At 36.2% G+C, this 22286-nt stretch overlaps 1 protein-coding gene and 1 long non-coding RNA gene across 10 annotated transcripts in view; one reads left to right on the top strand and one right to left on the bottom strand.

Annotated features, from left to right (window-relative positions):
• NAMPT (nicotinamide phosphoribosyltransferase) overlaps window positions 1-21837 on the top strand; it is a 39111-nt gene extending 17274 nt beyond the window's left edge. Inside the window, exons 4-11 of the mRNA XM_045793449.2 lie at window positions 2062-2190; window positions 5210-5368; window positions 5936-6072; window positions 11105-11330; window positions 13303-13422; window positions 15718-15858; window positions 16983-17117; window positions 19012-21837. Coding sequence (XP_045649405.1) covers window positions 2062-2190; window positions 5210-5368; window positions 5936-6072; window positions 11105-11330; window positions 13303-13422; window positions 15718-15858; window positions 16983-17117; window positions 19012-19122 — 1158 coding nt within the window. The 3' untranslated portion in view covers window positions 19123-21837. The remainder of the gene's footprint in view (window positions 1-2061; window positions 2191-5209; window positions 5369-5935; window positions 6073-11104; window positions 11331-13302; window positions 13423-15717; window positions 15859-16982; window positions 17118-19011) is intronic.
• Window positions 1380-22286, bottom strand: part of LOC148110420 (uncharacterized) — a 191319-nt gene continuing 170412 nt past the window's right edge. For 6 of the 9 annotated variants that reach the window (XR_015724046.1, XR_015724045.1, XR_015724049.1 and 3 more), the window contains 3 exons: window positions 18545-18736; window positions 12080-12779; window positions 1380-9978 (listed from right to left, as the gene is read on the bottom strand). This is a non-coding gene — a long non-coding RNA (uncharacterized LOC148110420). The remainder of the gene's footprint in view (window positions 9979-12079; window positions 12780-18544; window positions 18737-22286) is intronic. The other 3 variants (XR_015724048.1, XR_015724050.1, XR_015724047.1) reach the window with 1 other exon arrangement.

Genomic DNA, 22286 nt, shown 5'->3' with positions numbered 1-22286 from the left:
TTTATGTTTTGCTTTTAGTTCAAAATTTCTTACAAAGGAATTTGAATAGAAGACTATAATTACAACTTTTTTTCCATCTGTGACCCAAATATAATGGCTATTTTAGATATTCTTGTGAAAAGTTAAGGGTGACATTTAAATTTTTTTCTATAGCAGGTCTAAATAGTTGTTTATAGTATTAATGAATTACAATTTAAATCACTAGCATTTTTCAGAAAGGTGATTTAATCTTTGAAAATGCACTGCAATTAAGAAAGGGCATGGTTATTTGACAGTTTTAAAATTTAGGTCTTTTCTCTTAGCTATAGATTATTTAAGGGAATAGATGTAGTGTGTCAATCACTACACAATAATTTGGGAAATTTCCCTGACTGAATCATTGGAATGGTTCCATGTTGATCCATAAAGTCGATTTTTATTCTTTGTCGTCCTGTAATAGTCATACCTAGCATGTTTGGATCGATTACTTAACCTTTTGAGCATCCAAAGACCTGGCAACTGAGTTATAAGAGTTGAATGTCCTCTGGTGGAGGTCTCTACTACGATGATAGATTGGGAATGGGATCTTTTGGCATCTTGCCATGTAAAGTGTTAATTTATGTCTTAAAAACAAATGTCTTTTCCATTGTAGACTATCAAATACAAAATAATTAGAAGTACTTTAACTTTCAGGCCTATATTGTAATACTGACTTTTACTATTTTTTACTTATGGGTCTTTGAAGAGTCACATAAGCACTATGTGCTGTACTTCCCTGTATCTTAAGTAAGGTCAGTAAAATCTGTTGGCTAACTCCTGCACTCACCCCATTTCGTTTGTTGGGAAGAGAACAGTAATAGATGTTAAGCTTATTAATATAATTCCCAGTAGCCAGGGTGATAAATCTTTTGATTTTACGTTCAGAGAATTTTAGGAATCTAATCTAGTCTTACCTAATTCTGTTTTAAGAATAGAGTCTGAGACCTAGAGATGTTAAATGACTTTCCCAAAGTCCAAGTCAGTATTTTTGAGTCCGTGCTAGGATTTCTAAGGCCGTGTTCTTTCTGCTATATCCTGAAGCCTTCCAATGCTTCTCATTAAACAGATTTTTCTGTTATCTAGTTATCTGTCCCAAATCACATAAAAACTATTAGACTTTCTGAAATAATTTGCCTTCCTAGCCAAAATTTAGCCACAGCTTTTATGTTTTAAAGAAGGGAGGTATAATTAAATATCCAATAACATACTCCATAGCAAGTATATTTCAGGCTAATTTTGGAAAGAACTGTTGCACTTGGATATTGATTGCCAAAGCTTTAGAAAGTACACCTAATGATCTTTTCCTAAAGTGGTTTCGGTCTACTATCAGAATAAAGAGAAAACCTATTTAAAATTCTCTCTTTTCTTTTTTTTTTTTTTTTTTTTAAGATTTTACTTATTTATTTGAGAGGAAGAGACAGAGATAGCGAGAGAGATCACAAGCAGGGAGGAGAGGGAAGCAGGCTCCCCACTGAGCAGGGAGTCCGATGCGGGGCTCTATCCCAGGTTCCTGGGATCATGACCTGAGCCGGAAGGCAGACACTTAGCTCACTGAGCCACCGGGGCATCCTCTCTTTTCTTTTCTGTTTGTTGTTATTTTGTTTGTCTTGCTAATAGCAATCCCTTATTTGGTCTTTTAGCCTTTAGCTTTTCTTTTATGAAAATGACTACTTAGAAGAAAGATAGTGTTCTTGGAATATTTTTGGAACATATCAGAATAAACTCTTTTTGAAAGAATGGGAAAAAAATTTTTTTTTCCTTTGGATCAGTTTGAGATTATCTTCTAGTGAGAAATGTTCTTAGCAGAAGTACTCTGATAATATTTAAAAATTAATATCAGTGCCTAAACTGTAAATCATTTTAGCTAATCTTCTTTAAAGAGAATAAGGATTTTCTGACTCTGTTACTAGCAATATAGTAACATGGACAACTGCAGTTTCTATGACAGTAAGTTTAGCTTCTGTAAAATATAAAGAACCTTATTAAAACAAGTAACTGCATATCATCTGTTGAATGAATAAATTCATTATTGTCTGTTACCAGAAATATGATGGGCATCTTCCAATAGAAATAAAAGCTGTTCCTGAGGGCTATGTCATTCCCCGAGGAAATGTTCTCTTCACAGTGGAAAACACAGATCCAGAGTGTTACTGGCTTACAAATTGGATTGAGGTGAATTGTTTTATTTTAATTATTATTTAACATCAGCTGAAGATGTAAAAACCATTCAACTGGGATTCTGATTTTAAAATTGCTACTAATAAAGTTGTGTAATCTACAGTTTACTAAACCTTTCCAGACCTCAGTTTTCTCATTTATAAAGTGACAGTTGGATTAAATAATTTTAAGGTTCCTTCCAGTGAAATTTCATGTTCTGAGACTTTATCTAAGTGAAATTATTAAGAACTATTACTGTTAAATCTCAGTTGGCTTCCATCTTGTTTGTTGCAATCCTAAATGTATATTATCATAGAGAAAACTGAGAAAAGGAACACAGGTTTATTTTTAGTAACTTAAGATTTATTTTGTGGATAGTCTGTTCTAAAGGAATTTTGTTCAGATCTTTAATAACAGCTTTCTTCATTATCTAATCAGTTTAGAGCCTACGCTTTACCACCTGATATTTCTCATCTAAACACACTCAAGACTTGCTGATCATTTTGTTTAATTTCTAAGCCTAAAAAGGAGGATGGATACACTAGAAACTCTTGAGTTTATACTGCAGGGCTCTTTGTTTTCCTTTCATCTGTACCGAAGGAGTCCTGTTTTCACATGCTCCTAGTTTTGACATTAATAATCTACTTAGCTTCTCAACGGCTTAATTTAGATTTTCTCTACTAGAGGAAATACCTTAGAAAGTGACTATAGAAATACCACCTTACTATGTGAGAGGCGTTTACCCAGTGCTTAGAACTCTTTATCTTAGTAGTTTATTGGTTAAACTAACTTGTTATATTGTAAAATAATACATTTGGGGTTATTTATAAGGACTGGAAAATTTAGAAGAAGTAAGAGGTCCAAGAATATGTTTGAAATACATTTTCTAAGTTGGCACAATTTAAAGCTCTTAATTAGACTCTTTATGGGACATCAACTTATAGTAGGCTAATAGGCCCAGAAAAAAATATCCAATTACCCAAAACGAAGACTTTAAATATTTTACTGCTGTCTTAAAACTTTGAATTAAACTGTGAGCTCAAAACTTACGATTAGTTTTTGTACAGTTGTTATAGTATTTATATTGGGAAATAATAGATTTTAAGAGGATGGTATTATAAAAACACAAGAGAAAGAGTTATCCATCTATCCTTTTACCTTCAATGCCAAAAGATCCCAAACAGATACATCTTATTTTGAAAATCATCATCTTTAGGTAATTTTTTTCACTTTTTAAATTTATTTTCTCATTTAGTCTGTAAGTTCTTGTTCCTTGTGTCTAATTGAACTTCCATAAAGCAGATACTTATGGACATAGAGGACTAATTCCCAGCTCACCTTGCTTCATGTATGTTTTTATCTTCTTCAGAAAGTGAAAAAAACACTAACCTTTAAAAACAACAACAAAAACCCTGTTGTAATAATCGTTATATTGGTGTATTTCACTAAAAAACTATAAAGTTTAAAATGTTACATATAGACATCGTAGAGCCGTAGTTTGTTAGCAAATAAATACCATTTTTAATTTAAAAATGATTAAATGTAAAATCCAACATGAGACTGTTCGTTTTTGAAGGGGAAGACAAATTACATAGTTCCTTGTTTTAATTGTTTAGAACCTAAAACAGAACTTCTGTCAAATTTACTTTCTACTCTATTAATATATATGATCTTAAATAATTTCAGTCCTTATTAGCTATTTTTATCTAAGCCACACTAGTTTATGGTCTGACACAATCCCTGTTATAGTTTCTGATAGATCCTGTGTTTTATAAAAAACTGTTTAAATACCAAGTCTCCAGAAGAGACTTCTACATAGTAACTTTGCATCCTTCCTGGGTTTCTGTTGCAAGGGTAGGAGGAGGTTTATCCTAATCTTATCCATCCCCAAGTTTACCACCTTATAAATGAAGTCTGTTACCAAATCCAGCAAACTTGTTACTTACAAACTTAAAGATGGTCTCCAGGCAATCCTTGATTTAAAACATTTTAAATAGTACTAAATAGTATTCCTTACAATGACCTTTCCCAGTGTGTGTTCAAAGTTATTGCTAATATCCTTTGCTATTCACCATACACTGAATTTTAAAACCCACTAAAATTATTGAATAGCTTTATCAACATCAATATTGGTGCTAGAAGAAGACTTAGTTCTTAAATCAGATTTCAAAACGTGTTTAGAAGAGCTCAAGGGTTCTGCAAAGATGTCTCAGACATACAGAGCACTGAGGAATGAACACATTGGGCTAAACGTAACCATCTCTTCCAACCAAAAAGCAAAACCAAACCTTTTTGCTGTTAGAAAGAATTATAAAATAGTGACCTCACAGTTTTACAGCGTATGCAGAAATGTTTCATGTAGCTTTCTTAAAATGACTTGATAAAAGCCAAGGACATAAAGCATAACTCAGTGAATAGAATTCTCTAGTGCCAAGCGAAAGCATCTCTGAACTAAATAACTTACCAGTAGTCATGTAATCGATCTAAGGAAAAATTAGATCCAAGACTATGTAGAAGAGTAAATGCTTAATTCTTTAGACCCATACTATTCAAAGTGTATTCCCATGTTGGCCCATAAACTATTTGATGCAGGTCCACATTAAATAAAGAAATTGAGGATAACCAAATTTTTTAGAAACTTTCATGGTAATTCCCTCAACACCTAAGTGCGAGTGTATTTTATAAAACTATTTGTCCATGACAGATTGAAAATTTAAAAAAAGGTCCTTTATCACAGAAAGTTTTTCTAAATATTATTTGCTTCATTGGCACTTTGGGATAGAAACTAGGTAATCTGATGTTCTCTACTATTGAGGTCCTGCCGTGTTTATCCTTTGTTGCTAATTTGAGAGCTAAGAAATGCACTGTATCTGGAACACACATGATGGGCGTCTTGCTATACAGTTCAGATGTCTAGCTGGCATTTCAGGTAGTATGGAGGTCTGGGACATACCTCCAGAGAAAGCAGGGGTGTTCCTCAGAAAGAACTCGATATTTTATATTCTAATACTTATGATTAATTTTATCACTACAGACTATTCTTGTTCAGTCCTGGTATCCAATCACAGTGGCCACAAATTCTAGAGAGCAGAAGAAAATATTGGCCAAATATTTGCTGGAGACATCTGGTAACTTAAATGGTCTGGAATACAAGTTACATGATTTTGGCTACAGAGGAGTTTCTTCCCAAGAGGTAAGAAACTGAAATGAACTTCATTTAATAGAATGTGGTTTGTTGGTTAAGATTACCATTATAAATTTGGGGGAAGTTACTGATACTGATCTTGGTTCTGAATAGGCTACATTTTGAAATTCCAACATTCAGTCAGTAGATGCACATTTAGTAGCTCCTATGTGTTAGAGCCTCTGTTCACAGTATGTGGAATGAAGCTTTCAATGAATGTCCCTATCCTTAATATATTGGAATGGATGGACAGACAGTAAGATAATGTTATATATTATAATAAATATAGCAGGTGTCAGATAACACAGAAAAGCACAAGGCAGAGTAACGGAAAAGAGGCTGGTGGGAAATGAGGGTGGGTCACTATTCAGTAAGTCTCTTGCAGGAGGTAACAGTTGACTCCTTAAATATTTAGGAAAAACTGAATCTTTGTCATAGGAACTGTTACCTCTGATAATAGTTAAATATCTCTCCAAGAATAGATGAAGACAGCAACTCCTTTGAGAGATCCACTCTATACCTCAAAGTATAGGTCTTTTTCTTCTGTTGGACTTTGGTTTGTGGTCTCTTTTCCAGACTGCTGGCATAGGAGCATCTGCTCATTTGGTTAACTTCAAAGGAACAGATACAGTAGCGGGAATTGCTTTTGTTAAAAAATACTATGGAACGAAAGATCCTGTTCCAGGCTATTCTGTTCCAGCAGCAGAACACAGGTACAAGTCTGTTTTTGTCCTCCTAAACATTTGTTTTCTAAAATGACTTTTTTCACTTTTGTATTGATGATCCAGTGATGTTTTGCTTATAAGCCAGGAACTATAGTAAATCTTCACAAATGTAAGCAATACAAATTCAGTATTTATACTAGGTATTAAAGATTAGTATCAGAGAGGTAGAGAACTTTGAGCCATCCTAATAAAAACTATTAAAGAGCTTTTCTTTTGACTTACATTGCATGTAAGTTTCAAGAACTTTTTCAGCTGCTCTATTGCCACATGTTTTATTTGTAAATCTAGGAACACTCCCTGTAAAACTTGGTCACTTTTTCCCGGTTCCTGCTTTCTACGTGCCCTGCAAGTAGCCACCTGGATGCAGTACCCTCGATTGGAGAAGAGCAAGGCCCTTTGATGAAAGGAAGAGAGTTGAGATTCTCTTTATGCTCCCTTATCGGTTATGGCTAAGCCAGCTCAAGTTAAACTAGAAGGCAGTTATGACCCAGAGTGCGGCCGCTCTGCTCCCAGAGTAACTGTATTGAAAGTGGAGTTTTTACAGTGTATGCCAAACCTGATTTCTGGTTCTTAATAACAAAAATTATTTACTGTAATCAGTTTGGGAAAGTTTATTAAGTTCTGTTGATATTTGGATTTCACAGGGTGCTAAAACCAGCAGTGAGTTTTAGAATAAAGCTGAGCTTTTATCCAAGGCAATCTACTGGGTGCTATAAGGGATAGAAAGATACAAGAAATTGACCATATCTTCAGTATAAAAATACTACACTAGCAACATTCTGCCTCTGTTGATGTAGTACTTTTAAAGGGGTTTAAGTGCTCTAGTGGTGCAAGGGAAGGAAAGGGAGGTGTTATCTCACTGGCAGGATCAAGAAAGCTTTTGTAGGGGCGCCTGGGTGGCTCATCCATTAAGTGTCTGCCTTCGGCTCAGGTCATAATCCCACTGTTCTGGGATCGAGCCCCAAATCGGGCTCCCTGCTCAGCGAGGAGCCTGCTTCTCCCTCTGCAACTCCCCCCTGCTTGTGTTCCCTCTCTCACTGTCAAATAAATCTTCAAAAAAAAAAAAAAAGAAAGAAAGAAAGAAATCTTTTGTAGAGATGGTTGTGTGAAATCTTCACTTCTTGAAGGAATGGCAGAATTTAATGGCAGACATGGGAGATTGAGCATTCTCTGAGTAAATCTTTATTGCATGCCTACTACAAGTCAAGCATTGTCCTGAAAGAGTCGAGTGAATGTGTTTAGAGGCTGAAACATAAAAGGGATTTTGTTGGGAACATAGGGTAGACTCAGAAGACAGGTTAGTAAAAGCCCTCAAATTCATTTGACATTGAATGTTAACTGCACATGATGCTAGGTTAATCTCATTACTTCTTCAAATGGGAAGTGAGCATTGAAGTTTTGAGCATAAGGAGTTTTGTCATCAGAGAAATATTTTAGGAAGATTGTTTAGATAGCAGGATAGCCTATGAATTGACAGAAACAAGAAGTTAGGAGGCTGAATAGGAAGCAGTTGCAATAGTTTGGAGAGATGACAAGGTGCAGAACCCAGTGGCTCAGTGATCGGAAAGAAGTGGCTAAACCTGAGCAATGGCTTGGGAGATGAAAGTGCTAGAACTTGATGATTGGATTGGGGCTGGTAGAAGGTGGATTCTGCAAACATTCAGGGGCATTGCTGTATCAGTAGGGCCTTGTTAAATACTCTCACAGTCAAGACTCACGAAAGTGAGAACACAGGGAAGTCATGAACAGATGAAGGTTCTAGGATTACAGTATTTTTATTTTGGACCTAGATGTATGTACATCTTCTAAAAACTTAAGTTTTTAGTATACTGCGGGTGCCTGGATAGCCCAGTGCATTGAGCAGCTGGCTTTTCGTTTTGGCTCAGGTTATGATCTCAGGGTCTTGGGATCAAGGCCTGCGTCTGGTTCCGCATTCAGCAGGAAGTCTGCTTGTCCCTCTCCCTCTGCTCCTCCCCCTGTTCATGCTCTCTCAAATAAATAAAAAAAAAAAAACACCAAAAAAACAAAAATGTAAGTAGTATGCATATATTAGACTCTTCACTGATGGTTTGGTTTCCACAGCAGTAACATCACGAGTGTGATACTATAAATCTGAGAATAAAGATAGATATGTCTTCCTTAGGGTTTTCATGTTAAAACAGGGTGAAATCCATTTTAAAGTCTCATAATATTTACTACTTTTGTGTATTTGACTCTTTAATCTATAAGAATATTTCAGGTGGTCTTAAATAGAAAAGTCTCTTAAACAATAGCATGGTATAGTGAAAGGAGCTTTGGACTGAAAGCTGGGAAATCTGAGTGACCCAGTGAACCCTACAGCTGACAGTCTGGGTGGCTTGGGCAAGTCATTTCTCTCTCCCTTCCTCAGTTCATCCAGCCAGCCAAACAAAAGGAAGAGCTAAAACCCCAGGTCTCCAACATCAGAAGGTCAGTGAGGATAAATGAGCTAACGTGTGAAATAATTTCACAATAAGAGAACTCTAAAAGAGCATTGCCGTTGTTGCTACAAATATTTTAAGGAATGTACAAATCTGGACTTAAATATATGCTGTTATCATTTGTTTTAATAGGACTTTTCTGTTTTCTTCCCAATACACTGTCAGTTCACATACTCAGATTCTAATTTTGCCCTGGTCATATAATGGTTTTCACATTCCTGATTTACTTACTCTGAGAGTGACCAAAGCAAAGCCATGCTTTCTTATAGCCAGTAATAACACATTTTTAAAAACCCCACTGAACCCAAAGATGTGGGGAAAGTTTGGTTGACCAAAAAATTTAAGAGGTATTATACTATTTAATGTGGAACCCAATTTAAAATTGTACATCATGTGGTTAAGAAAATGCTTACTTTTTTGAGCTTATGTAAAACTGCCTTGTTAAACTATATAAGTAAAACAAAAATAAATCAATGGAACATTAAGGAGGAAAATAAATAAATATGGTATTACATAACCTTTCCCTCAACTTTGGAAAGATATCATTTTGATTTGATGCTAGAAACTGGAATAATAGCATTAGAATTCACTGAACAAATATTTATGAGCTCCATATACCAAATACTATTATCAGAAGAAAAGGTGTTATAATTGGATTATGGAGGAAATGTCTACATATGGACTAAGATATAGATTTTGGAAACCCTTACCACAAAGGGATTTTTTTTTTTTTTTTTTAAGCTTTGAGTGTTTTTCACACGGAGATAGATGGAGGAAAGCATGCACGGGATCAGAGCCTATGGTTAGATTGAAGGAGAACACAGCCTCTGAGGGAGACTGAAGAGGAACCATAGAAATAGGAAAAAAATAAAAATGGGGGAGAGGTCACTGAGGTCGTGGGAAGGAAAGCTTCAAGAAAGTTCAGGTGCCAAAGAGAAAGCAAGTAAGATAAAAGACTAAAAACGAACAGTGAAGTGTGGTGGGTGATACAAAGAGCAGAGTTAGGTAACTGTATTGATAACAACACTGCGAAAACATCACTGTGTAGGTGACCAGCTTTACCTCTATGAGTTCATCCTCCTATTGCAAAGCTCTCTAGTGTTGGTATTATTCTTTGAGCTCAATTCTCTCCATCCTTAAAAAGACAGTAGTTCTTGATGTGAAGAAGGGACTTGTCTTTATCCATGTCTTAATTTTCCCTTTAGTCTGCAGATGCTGGCATGAAGTAGGGAGTTGGCTTCGTAGCTCCTGGCAGCCTCTGTCCTGGTCAGGAAGAGTGTTCCCTCTAAAATGAGTTTTATGTGAATAGACGTGCTGTCTCTCCATTTCAGACAAAATAGTCTCTGGGTCGCTAAGTCTTTCTAACCCTGAAGTGTACATGCTCTGTTAGCACCAGCATTTCATCGACAGCATGGGGAAATAGTTTACTCCAGTCCTTTAGAGGGAAAAACAAAACCCGTGATGAAATGACAGTTTCAATCATAGATTAGTATGACTCTTCAAACAGTTTTGAGATAAACTTGTACCCGCATGGGGTTATACAATAAATGAATGGGTTGTCTTCCCCTTATTTTACTTAGAAAAATGGACGGGGTAGAGATGAAAACTAGGAAATTAGGGAGAAGGAAAAATTCTTGGCATGAGGAGCTGCTAACAGTTTTCAGATTCATTATTAAATTGTTTGACTTACATTTATTAACCAAGAAGTACTTGTTACATATTATTCTAGTCAATAAGAAGAATCAGCAGTTTTTGCCTAATAGAAACTCTCACATTTTATTTCCCATCTTAATTATGTTTTGCCCAAGCTAAGTATTAAAATTCTTACATTCCCTGGGTATGTATTAATTAGTAGTGGATACTCTATAGATGAAATAAATGGCTGCCTGTTACTGGCAATTTGAAGATATAACCAGTAAAGGGTTAGCTGACTATACGTATATATGGTACAGTACAAATAATTGCCTAAGTAATTGCCTTTAAGATTTTTAAAGTTGAAAAAGACATATTGTCCCTGCTATTATTGGTGTATGGTTTTGAAAATTCACAGAAGGGAGCCAAATGCTTGCATTGTCTAGCAAAATAATAGGAATATGTGTCCATTCTTTCTGACATCTTGGCATAATGTACAGCATGCATTCAGCAGGGGCTTTTTGTAGTTAACTGATCTGATTTGATTTTTTTAAGTAAACGCTACACCCAACATGGGGCTTGAACTCATAACCCTGAGATCAAGAGTCACATGCTCTACTGACTGAGCCAGCCATGCACCCCTAGTGAACTGATTTTAAATGAGTAGGTTTAGGAATACAAAAAAAGTTGGGTGACTATGACTTTAAGAGTTAAAATAACTATGGGACAGGAATAAGATTTCTTATAGTCTTAAACATCAGCCAAGGGGTGGTGTGCCCCAAATAGTCAGTGAACCTTATGATGTGTATTCATTAAGCTCACTCACCTTCTTTGTGGGATTGATGGTGTAAATATAGTACATGAGATGTGATTCAGGAATAGATAATGTGTCTGCCTAAGTAAATCTCTGTTTTCATTTTGTTTCCTAGTACCATAACAGCTTGGGGGAAAGACCGTGAAAAAGATGCTTTTGAACATATAGTAACACAGTTTTCATCAGTGCCTGTATCTGTGGTCAGTGATAGCTATGACATTTACAACGCATGTGAAAAAATATGGGGTGAAGACCTAAGACACTTAATACTGTCAAGAAGTACAGAGGCACCACTAATAATCAGACCTGATTCTGGAAATCCTCTGGACACTGTATTAAAGGTAAATTTTAACACATAACTTGATTATTAAAATGCCTGTAGATGAGCTATATCAGGACTGTTTTAATTTCATTTGTGCACATGCCATTTCAGAACTGTCTATTTTAGAATTGCAGCCCAGGGAGAGTAATAAATTTGTCCAAGGATACCCACAGTTCTGGGGTTATTTTTGTATCATCAAATAGATAATAACATCGAACAGATATTTTCTGCTTGAAAATTAAATTAATCCTGTGATTTGGTTATCAAGTTTGTGGTTTTTCTTTACCTACAAATCATTGCTATACCTTTGAAGTTTTTAGTGCAGAAGAAATACATGCAAGGTGACATGGAATAAAAAGAACTCGAAAATACTTTTCAGGTAGTGATTCTTTGGAGATACTGTTGACCCTCAATGTAGCGTTGCTGCATTTTTTTTCTTTTCTTTTTTTGTTTTTGTTGGGTTTTTTTTTTTAGCGTTCAGTAAGTCGACTTAGTTTGCCTTCTCTGAAAATCATTAGTAAGAGGTTATTTGATGCCTACCACTAGAAAAATACTGTGTTAGGTGCTTTACTTAAGCTGTGTCATTTAATCTCTATGAAGACCTTATGATAAATAGTACTCTTTTTTATAGACAAAACAACAGGCTTAGGTTAAAATAACTTGCTAAAGGTCACACAACATGTAAAATATGCCAAGTGTCCAACATAGATCTTTCTGGCTTTCTTACCACACTCTCCCAGCTAAGTGATCAGATGATAAATTACTTACCCCTTGAGAAAGGTGGATATAGAACCAAGGAAGTCTTTTCCTATCCCGTTCAGTGACAGGCCATTTTGAAGGTCTTAGTCTGAAATACTAACAGATTTGGTTTTAGCAAACTTAACAGGTTTCATGTTTTCCCTGTTACCTAATAAAAATGTACTGACCTAGTTAAGAATAAACCAAGTCATCAATATGGAATTTTCTCATTGGTAAAATCTTTATTTAGGAAAAAGGAGTGATTGGGGGTAAATATGTGTCTGGTAGGTCTTTGTATCTCTGACCAAGCTTTCTGAGAAATTTTAGATCAGTGTTTAGGAATTTCAGCTGTTCTAAAACTTAGTAGGCAATGAATGAGTGGGATGATTTGCATAATATGCAGTTTGTCTTTAAAAAATGGGTATCACCTTTAAATGAGAACTTCAGAGAAACTTGGGTTGTATACGCTTCATTTTCAGCTTTGTAGATGATAATTTCCTTGAGGTTTGTAATTCGGTTGGATTCATACTTGGGTTCTGTCAGATGAAAGAAGCTAAACTGGGCACCTGGGTGGCACATTTGGTTAAGCCTCCAGTTCTTGATTTCGGCTCAGGTCATGATCTCAGGGTCGCGGGATGGAGTCCTGCATCCTCGCGCAGTGCGGCGTCTACTTCAGATTCTCTCTCTCCCTCTGCCCCTCCTGCTCATGCTTGCGCTCTCTCAAATAAATCTAAAAAGTAAATGAGCCAAACAAACTGTTGGGCATAGGCAGAATAAATCCAAATCATAATTATAGGTTTGTCAAATGATGTATTATATACCTATTAAAAATATGGTATTTACTGTTTTTGATTCATTGACCTCTGGGTCACAGGCCCAGCATGCTTTGACTGGGCCACTCTGTTCACTTATATTTACTGTTTTAATTTCCTAAAGATTTTTTTTCTTGAATCTGTACAATTTGAAAGATGGGAAGTAGAAAACTTGTATTTTGAGCAACTCTATGGTATAAATTGACATGACAGAAAAATAGCATGCCTGTTTCTAATATAATCAAAAGGAATTGAGACTAAATTTTAGAAGGCTTGTATATAGTGTTGTAAAACTTTTTAAGTAATTTGATCCATTTTTATATTCTCAAGATTGTCTAGAAAGCAGTCATTTTTTTTTAACTGTGGAAAGCTTCTATACTTTTTTTTTTTTTTTTTTTCAGTTTTAGTTATTTTATGTTGGGTGTGTATTTTCCCCTACAGGTTTTGGATATTTTGGGTAAGAAGTTCCCTGTTACTGAGAACTCAAAGGGCTACAAGTTGCTGCCACCTTATCTTCGAATTATTCAAGGGGACGGAGTAGATATTAATACCTTACAAGAGGTATGTATTTTATATTAAAGTTTCAATAAAGCAATCAAGTTCCTTACCAGTTTGATAAATAGCACATTAATAATTTAAGTACAGCTCTGATTCTTTTCATAAATGTTTATGATCCTGTCTTTTCTGTTAAGTGCTTATTTATAAACACAGTTGATCCTTGAATAATGCATGGGTTGGGGTGCCGATACCCCCTCCACCCAGCACAGTCTGAAATCCATATATAACTCCTGACTCCCCCAACACTTAGCTCCAAATAGCCTATTGACCAGAAACCTTACCAATAACAAGTCAGTGAACACATATTTTTCTATTCTATGTGTTATACACTATATTCCTAGAATAAAATAACCTAGAGAAAAGAAAATATTAAGAAAATTATAAGGAAGAGAAAATACAAGTCTAGATGTAGCAGCCAGACCACACTTACTACTCTCTGTCCTCATTGGGCATCCTTGATGCTGTGACTAATGAAGTGTCACTATGAAACAGGAAAATGCCAGTTAAGGAACACTTCCTTGTATATAAAATGAAAAGTCTAGACACAGCTTGAAAAGGTGTGTTTTATTGGAATAGACTATGAAATTCCAGTGGTATTACTATGTGCTTTCTCGGAAAGTACAGAATGGTTTGTCACCTCTTCTAAATTAAGCATTGACTGTCATCACTATTGGTAGATGTAGCCTCTGTTATCTTAACATTTTTGCCTTTTTGCTCAAATAAGCTTTTAAAGTGCTATAACTTTAATACCTAAAATACTCCATAAAAATGAAGGCTGTCACTGATGCCATGCTGTACACTGTCCGCTGTTGTTAAGCACTGGTGTTTTACTGTCCATCCATCTCCGCTAGCACCCACAAGTCTACCAAAGGATTTTTTTGTTTGCAAGAATTTTGGTGTGGTGAGAGTAAGGTCAGTACCCAAATTGGAACTAGTTTGTGTCCCAAAGATCCATTTAAAAGAAAGAGCTATGGCGTATAACAAAGTGTAGTTCTGTGGTGATGTGCATTCAGAGTTCCAGAGCAAGGTTTCTGGAACAGATCTCTTGCAGTTACAGAAGTGAGGGTTTTTCTCACCAGCTCTCCCAAACTGCCTTACCTAAATGAAAGTGGAAACTCCCCAAACAACTCTAAGACATTTGGTGTGGGGATGTTAGGGGCTTTCTTGTGAAAAGGAAGGAAGACAGAAGTCTGCAGTGAGAAGGAAGACCTGAGTACAGAGATCTCAGCGGGCATTTTTAATTGCTCTTGTCTCCTTAGCTCCGCTAAATTAAAGGTTTCTTACCTTGGTATCGGTTAAGAGCTGCTCCCCATACCTACACTTTAGCCAGTTTAGCAGGTGCCCTCACACACATTTCTCCCCTTTTTACATGAAAAATCATGGGCAGGGAGGGGCCTGTGCCATTTCCAGAGAGCCCATCAGCGCAGGGTCCTTCCCATGGCTCACACCCGGCAGTCAGCTAGCTTGTTCAGTCGGGTTTGTGAACTTCCCTGTAAAAACTGAAACTCTTCAGTTTTCTTTTTTTTTTTAAATAAATTTTGAGAATCAACTTGAGGTTTGGTTTTTTGTTTTTAACTTTACGAACAAGAAGTTAAATATCGAGACAGATACTCTTTGGCCTTGGTGCAGCCTTGGTCAGAGATGAGTAGTCTGTTAATGCAGATGCACTTGTGTGTTGTGTGACCTAGAGGGGAATACCTGCTTTCTTCATCTTGGAGGGGGTTGAAATAAGTTTTCAGAAGCAGGAAAAGGAATTGTAGCAGTTTTGCTTTCTACATACACTAGACGCCTTAATTTTGAAAATGATGAAAAACTTAACTTCACAAACAACAGACTTCCCTGTCAGCCTCACTCTTGAACTTGGCTCTTCATGGTCAGTCTTCCCTGTAACGTCTCATGGAGTTGATGATATAACCCTGCCCTAGGTTTCTGTATACCGGAATCAGTCTACTTACTTAGGAAAAGAGGCAGAATCCCCTTTTGTGATAGACACGAAACTTGAAATGTTTTCTCACCAGCTGTTTCTCATTCCCTCATATCTTTCATTCCCCCAACCCTAACCACAGTCACGGTGGAAACACCACACATGCAGGCGCTTGGAATGAAATCCCCTCCTTTCACACTTACACCTTTTCTTTTAAAAGAGAAAATTTGGAGTGTAACTCTATAGGCCTTACTCTTACCTCACCATGTATGGTGTTACAAAATGGCTCTAGGATGTTTTTATTCATCAGTATGGCTCAGGGAAAATAACCTTCCTCTTTCAGATCACTTAGTTTTTGTTTTTTAATCCTCTAGATTGTAGAAGGCATGAAGCAAAAAAAATGGAGTATTGAAAACATTGCCTTCGGTTCTGGTGGAGCTTTGCTACAGAAGTTAACGAGAGATCTCCTGAATTGTTCCTTCAAGTGTAGTTACGTTGTAACCAACGGCCTTGGGGTATGTCCTCCGACTTCCACACCCGTTAGTAACTTCTTTCTGTGTCTATTGCATTGAATACCTGCATTCTACCAAAGGATATGGTCCTAAACTCATAATATGTTGTCATGTACCACTGACCTTGACTCTAAACAAGGAAAGAAAAGAGACAGGACTTGGAGAGAGGAGGAAAAATAACATCTGAGAGATGAGGCAGTCCAGTCATTTCTTACAGCTTCAGTATTACACTTTTGAGTCCAAAAGCTGACCCATTTCAAGTGGGAATGTCAGCTCACCTAGCCATCACAGATTAAAGATAAGTGAGTGTGTAAGCACTGTCAAGTGGTTTAGGAAGGTGGAGCATGAAGCTGGAGTTGTGATACCAGAATCCTGTTCGACTAGCCTTAAAACAGGAGAACCCAACGTGCCTGTTTCAGGCATCTGAACTGCAGTCACCCTGGCCCTTCATAGACTCTTGAGAATCTATAAAATCCAAAGGTGGGAGTGGGGGAGACTAAGATCTCCTCAGGACACCTGGGCTGGTTCCCTGCTTTACCTCATTCTGCCCGTCTTTGGAAAGTTCTGGGGTTGATTCACTACTTGCTTATGTTATGTTGGCCTCCTACCTTTCTGATCTTTAAACAAACCTTCTGTTCTCTTCAGGTTCTCTAGATCCTCTTTGCTTTTCACAGTAACAAAGACTAAAGTAACAAAAGGAAAGGTTATCAAGTAATGGAATGGAAGCCTTTACCTTAGTAAAAATCCTAGTTCCCTTGCCACAGATAATGTACAGTTGACATAGTTATTTTCCCCCCAGCAGCATGCATGTGCTGTACCTGAGTCACTTAAGGGTAATTCAAAATATGAAAGATCCCTGAAGGGTCACATGTTAACTTCAGCGACTTCCTACAGCTAGAGTAGTAGGTATCTACAGTGGTAAGGAAGGATATTCAAGACTTGGATTTTGTTCGTACGTACGTAACAGAACACTGTGTCCTCCAACACTGGCTGGAGGTATACTTCTAAAAGCTGGATGTAGATTTGTTTCGTTATACCAAAAAGTACCTGAAGTTTATGTACGAATTATGTATAAGCTTTCTTCTTTAATGGCAATTGAGTAGTCTCCTTATTTCTCTTTCTTCCAGATTAATGTCTTCAAGGACCCAGTTGCTGATCCCAACAAAAGATCCAAAAAGGGTCGATTATCTTTACATAGGACACCAGCAGGGAATTTTGTTACACTTGAGGAAGGAAAAGGAGACCTTGAGGAATACGGTCATGTATGTTATCTATGCTGATCTTTTTTTTTTAACAGTAGGTTAGCTTTCCAAATTAAAGGGGACTCTTATGTTGTATTTTTAAATTTTCAGAACAAATTTTTTCTTGAAGGACAAAGTACTTTTGTTGTAAAAAGTGTACAAATGCTGACCTAGCCTACCAAAATTAGATGAAGGGGCTAGATCATAAGTGAGTTTGTGCATACAATGGGTGAAAAACTTTATAACATTAAAAAAAAAAAAAGATAAAAGTTCTTCCAGGTAGTGACCCACAGGGTAGTGATTGATATCTTCAACAAGGTTTTGTGTATTTGATCTTACTCTTACTGCCAATTTAGCAGCAAATAATTTCTGAAGAGGAATAGCCAAGAATACTTAAAGGAAGCTATTTATGCTATAGTAAAACTTCGGTAATTTTAATAAAGGAAGGGCTGTCCAAATTCTGAGATGTTAAAGATAATTGCATTTTTTTAAACTTAACAGAATCCAGTCGAGATGGTTTTCTTTAGTCTTGTGATTCTCAGAGCAAATCTGGGCTTATTAAAAAAAAAGCAAATTATGTTATCTTAGTTATCTTACGATATGAAAAGCTCAGGACTGGATTCTGATGGCATTATAATAATTGGTGAAACCTAGACTTAACCAAGTTTTCTGATTCAAATCAACCAAACTATAAAAATTAATATTGTGCTGAAGTGGGCCATGTGATCTAATGGTCCTTAACATGCAGAAGTACACTTATATTTGTGAACTCAGAAGTTACAAAATTTTAAGCCACTGGATTGAAAACATTCACTTGTAGAGGGCAACTACTCATGAGCGTTCATGTTCTCAGAAGTAGTACCAAAAAAAAAAAAAGTTTACACATCACTATGATTCTTAATACCATATCTGATATTCTTGTCTTTAATGAAAAGTATTAGTCCCTAAACTTTTAGGTCTAGCCTGCTGTGTAGGGCTTTGGTAACCTTCACTTCACTCTTATAGCTCCCAAGAGTTTGCTGAATTCCAGATGGACTAGAGTCACTTAAGACGCAGTCCTAACTTGACTTTAAAAAGGCACTGATTTTAAGAGTATATAGATGATACTCTAGAACGTTTGAGGCAGTAATCAATTATAATCCTAAGTGGCATTTTGATTTAAGAGTAGGAATCACCATTCTTTCATAGTACTTAACTTTATGAAAGGTCATGCACCTCAATCTTGATGGAAAACTTAGGCATGACAGATTATGTCTGTGGGTATTTTAAAGAGAAACTGAAGGCAGGCGGATAGTTCCTTATTTACCAGACTCAAAAGGGGGTGTAGGTTTAATCTCGGCCGTTGGTAGCCCTGCATAGATCAAATGGATTACATGTATCAGTCACTTCTGCAGTATACACAGTTTTTAAATCGGTCACTGTGCATTCATCAAGAAATCAATACTTACTTTTGTTTCTGGTTTGGTTTCTTGTTTTTTAGTCCAAAACTCAGTGACTAGGAAATTTATTAAATTCCAGGGTTTGGTAAGTTTAATCAGTGTTGAACCTGTTGTCTAGGAACAAGGGAAGGTCTGGCAGGCTTCCCTTGCTCACTGTCAGCCATGACTCTTCCAGGCAGCTGAGCAACAAGCATCTTCTACCTGAAGACAGAGATGGATCAGCTAGTGGGGTTGTTTTCCCTTCAAGGAAAAATTTTAAGAATATTTAGATCATTGCTGCTTTGAAAGCTAAATATTTTTACATAGCCTTTTTGGATACTGCCATGCGCTCTGCCTGCTCCACCAAGTCATTTCATAATCTGAACACCATCGGACGTCTATTTGACTAGTCAGTCTGATTCATCAAAGCATTCTGAAGTACTGTGCTTGATAGTCTAATATGACCGTTACATCTTAGTATTGTTATGTTTGTGCAGGATCTTCTCCATACGGTCTTCAAGAATGGGAAGGTGACAAAAAGCTATTCATTTGATGAAATACGAAAAAACGCAGAGCTGAATATCGAACTGGAAGTAGCACCTCATTAGGCTTTATGACTGCGTGTGTGTGTGTGTGTGTGTACGTGCATGCACGCACCTGCACACCTGCGTGTGAGTATGTAATGTTTATTGTACAGATGTGTGGGGGTTCCTTGTGTTTTATGATACATTACAGCCAAATTATTTGTTGGTTTATGGACATACTGCCCTTTCATTTTTTTTTTCCAGTGTTTAGGTGATCTCAAATTAGGAAATGCACTTAACCATGTAAAGGATTAATGCTAAAGTAAGCTTTTTAGGGCCCTTTGCCAATAGATAGTAATTCAATCTGGTATCGATCTTTTCACAAATAACAGAACCCAGAAACTTTTATATATAACTGAAGATCACATAAAACAGATTTGCATAAAATTATCATTGATTGCTTTATGTTTATATTTAACTTGTATTTTTGTACAAACAAGATTGTGTAAGATATATTTAAAGTTTCAGTGATTTAACAGTCTTTCCAACTTTTCATGATTTTTATGAGCACAGACTTTCAAGAAAATACTTGAAAATAAATTACATTGCCTTTTGTCCATTAATCAGCAAATAAAACATGGCCTTAACAGAGTTGTTTGTGTTATTGTACAATTTGAAAATTATGTCGGGACATACCCTATAGAATTACTAACCTCACTGCCCCTTGTAGAATATGTATTAATCATTCTACATTAAAGAAAATAATGGTTCTTACTGGAATGTCTAGGCACTGTACAGTGATTATACGTTGGTCATTGTATTGTACCAGTGAAATGCCAAATCTGAAGGCCTGTACTGCAATTTTATATGTCAGATATTGCCTGTGGCTCTAACATGCACCTCAAGATTTTAAGGAGATGTTTTTAGAGAGAATTTCTGCTTCCACTATAGAATATATACATAAATGTAAAATATTAACAAAAGTGGAAGTAGTGTATTTTAAAGTAATTACACTTCTGAATTTATTTTTCCTATTCTATAGTTGATATGACTTAAATGAATTACTGGAATGGGTAGTGAGTGTACTTATTTTAAATGTTTTGATTCTGTTATATTTTTCATTAAGTTTTTCAAAAATTAAATTGGATATTAAATTGTATGGACATCATTTATTAATTAATTTTAAACTGAATCCCTCAGTAAATAATGCTCAAGCAAGTTCATAAATGAGGATAAATTAAAGCATGATGATATGAGTTTGAATAGAAGAATCTTAACCAAGAGTCGTAAGTTGGCTATATTCAAAGTGTTCAACATCAAAATGTTCTAGAGTGATTAGGTTCTGAGTCAATTTGTTTCATGATTCTATTTACATCTGTTCTAAGGTAGGAGTTGGCCGACTATGGCCCACAGGCCAAGTTCAGACTGCTCTCTCCTTTTTGTAAATGACTTGTCTATGTCTATGACTGTGTTCTCAGGACAATGCAGAAATGGAGTAGTTACATAGTGACCATATGACCGAGAAAGCCTGAAAAGTTTATTACCTGGCCCTTTGCAGAAAAAGTTTGTCGACCCTTGGGGTCTAAGAAAAGGAGTGTGTGCCTTGAAGTTTAAGAGAAATGTTGATAAGGAGCTTGTCTTTTGTCATTTCTGTTCTTATTTAAGAATTTGATCTTGGAAGACCGATTCTGAAAGCTTTAACAACATGACATTAAATGTGAAATTTTAAAAATTGAAAAGCCATAAATCATCTGTCCTAAACAGTTACATGAGAAAGGTATTTATCAGTAGAATAACGTCTCTTAAAGAACATGGTTTTTGCAGGTGATTCTAAACACTTGTTGAAGAGTTTTCATCCTGTAGTTCCTGGTGGAAAATAAGCTGATTCTTTTAAATGTATCTAAGTAAAAATTAGTACTATTAAAAACACAGCTGTCTTCACAAAATGTGCTAAGGGGCTTATAGAGAATTAAAAAACCATATTTATTACCAAATAACTTTGATAACCACCTATAAGTTTGATTTTGTTTAAACATTGGAATTCTACTACACAGAGTATTGTGTACTGTGAATCTCAGCAGTTTCAGAGCAGCTAGAGCAGTGTTATTTTAAAACTTAGCAGTGAATGCTAAAACCTGTACGTTAGTACATGGCCATAGATTAGAGAGGGGGTGGGATGATTAATTCCGTTAGCCACTTGGAACTGATTAATCTGAATTTCTGTGACTAAGCACTTAATATTTGGCCATCCCATTCTGAGTAGCAAATGGTTGACATAGTTATCAAAGAGAATTCTGCTCTGTGTCACCTTTAAATCAGCCTGACTCTTCCAGACAAAAGCAAATGGCATGTATGGGTTTGCTTAAGTCATTAGATTTGCAGTTGACGTCAATTAATCCCTCTCGATTCACAATATCCTGAAGTATTTGTATTTTAAATAGAAGGTAGGAGTTCTGTGTTGAAGACTCTTTATTTGTACTCTGTACTTCAAGTCAGATGGTTTTAATGATTATCCCTAATTTCCTTTCTTGAAATAAATGTTACGAAAATAATGAAATTCATCTTGGAAAACTAGAAAGAGAAAAATGGCAAGGTAATTATTGTTCTGTTTGCCATAATTCAGAATTCAACACTTAAACAAGTATTTTATAGTTTTACATTCCTTTTTAACCCATTCAGTGGAGAATGTCCAGCTTTTCTCCCAAGTTGTATGTTTAAGTCTAATATGTATACAACATCAAAGATAAACATGTAATAAATATGGAAATAAAGTTTAGCTTCTATTAGTGAAATGTTAAATTTGACTGTGTGCTTCAAATACTGGCCATTTCTAGATTTACCCTCTTTTAGGAATTCCTCCAATTCAAAGAATTAGAAAATGAGAGGCATCAGGGACGACTCCTCTGTTTTCTGCCTTGTGCAGCCATCTGAATGGCACTGCCACTTACTAAGGACACTAGAGGGAGACCAGATTTGGGGGAAAGGGCACAATTCCTAGGTAAAGATCTGAGATGCCACAGAGACATTTAAATGTGGTTGATTTAGGTAGTTCGATATACAGACTTGGGGACTGGAGGGTCTCCAGGTATGAATTTGATGTATAGCTGGTCATGAGAGACACAGGAAAGGGTACTTCTCTAGGGAGACAGACTATGTTTTTGTAAATGCAGTTTGATCGGAACAAGCCACGTGCATGAGTCTGATTAGTGCCTGCGGCTGCTTCCATGCTGCAGGGGCAGAGCGGAGAG

Source organism: Ursus americanus, chromosome 3, assembly GCF_024610735.1.
Source record: "Ursus americanus isolate L20-20 chromosome 3, mUrsAme1.1.p, whole genome shotgun sequence".
NCBI lineage: Eukaryota > Metazoa > Chordata > Mammalia > Carnivora > Ursidae > Ursus > Ursus americanus.
The sequence above is the reverse complement of the archived record's forward strand: the minus strand, read 5'-3'. Positions and strand labels throughout refer to the sequence as shown.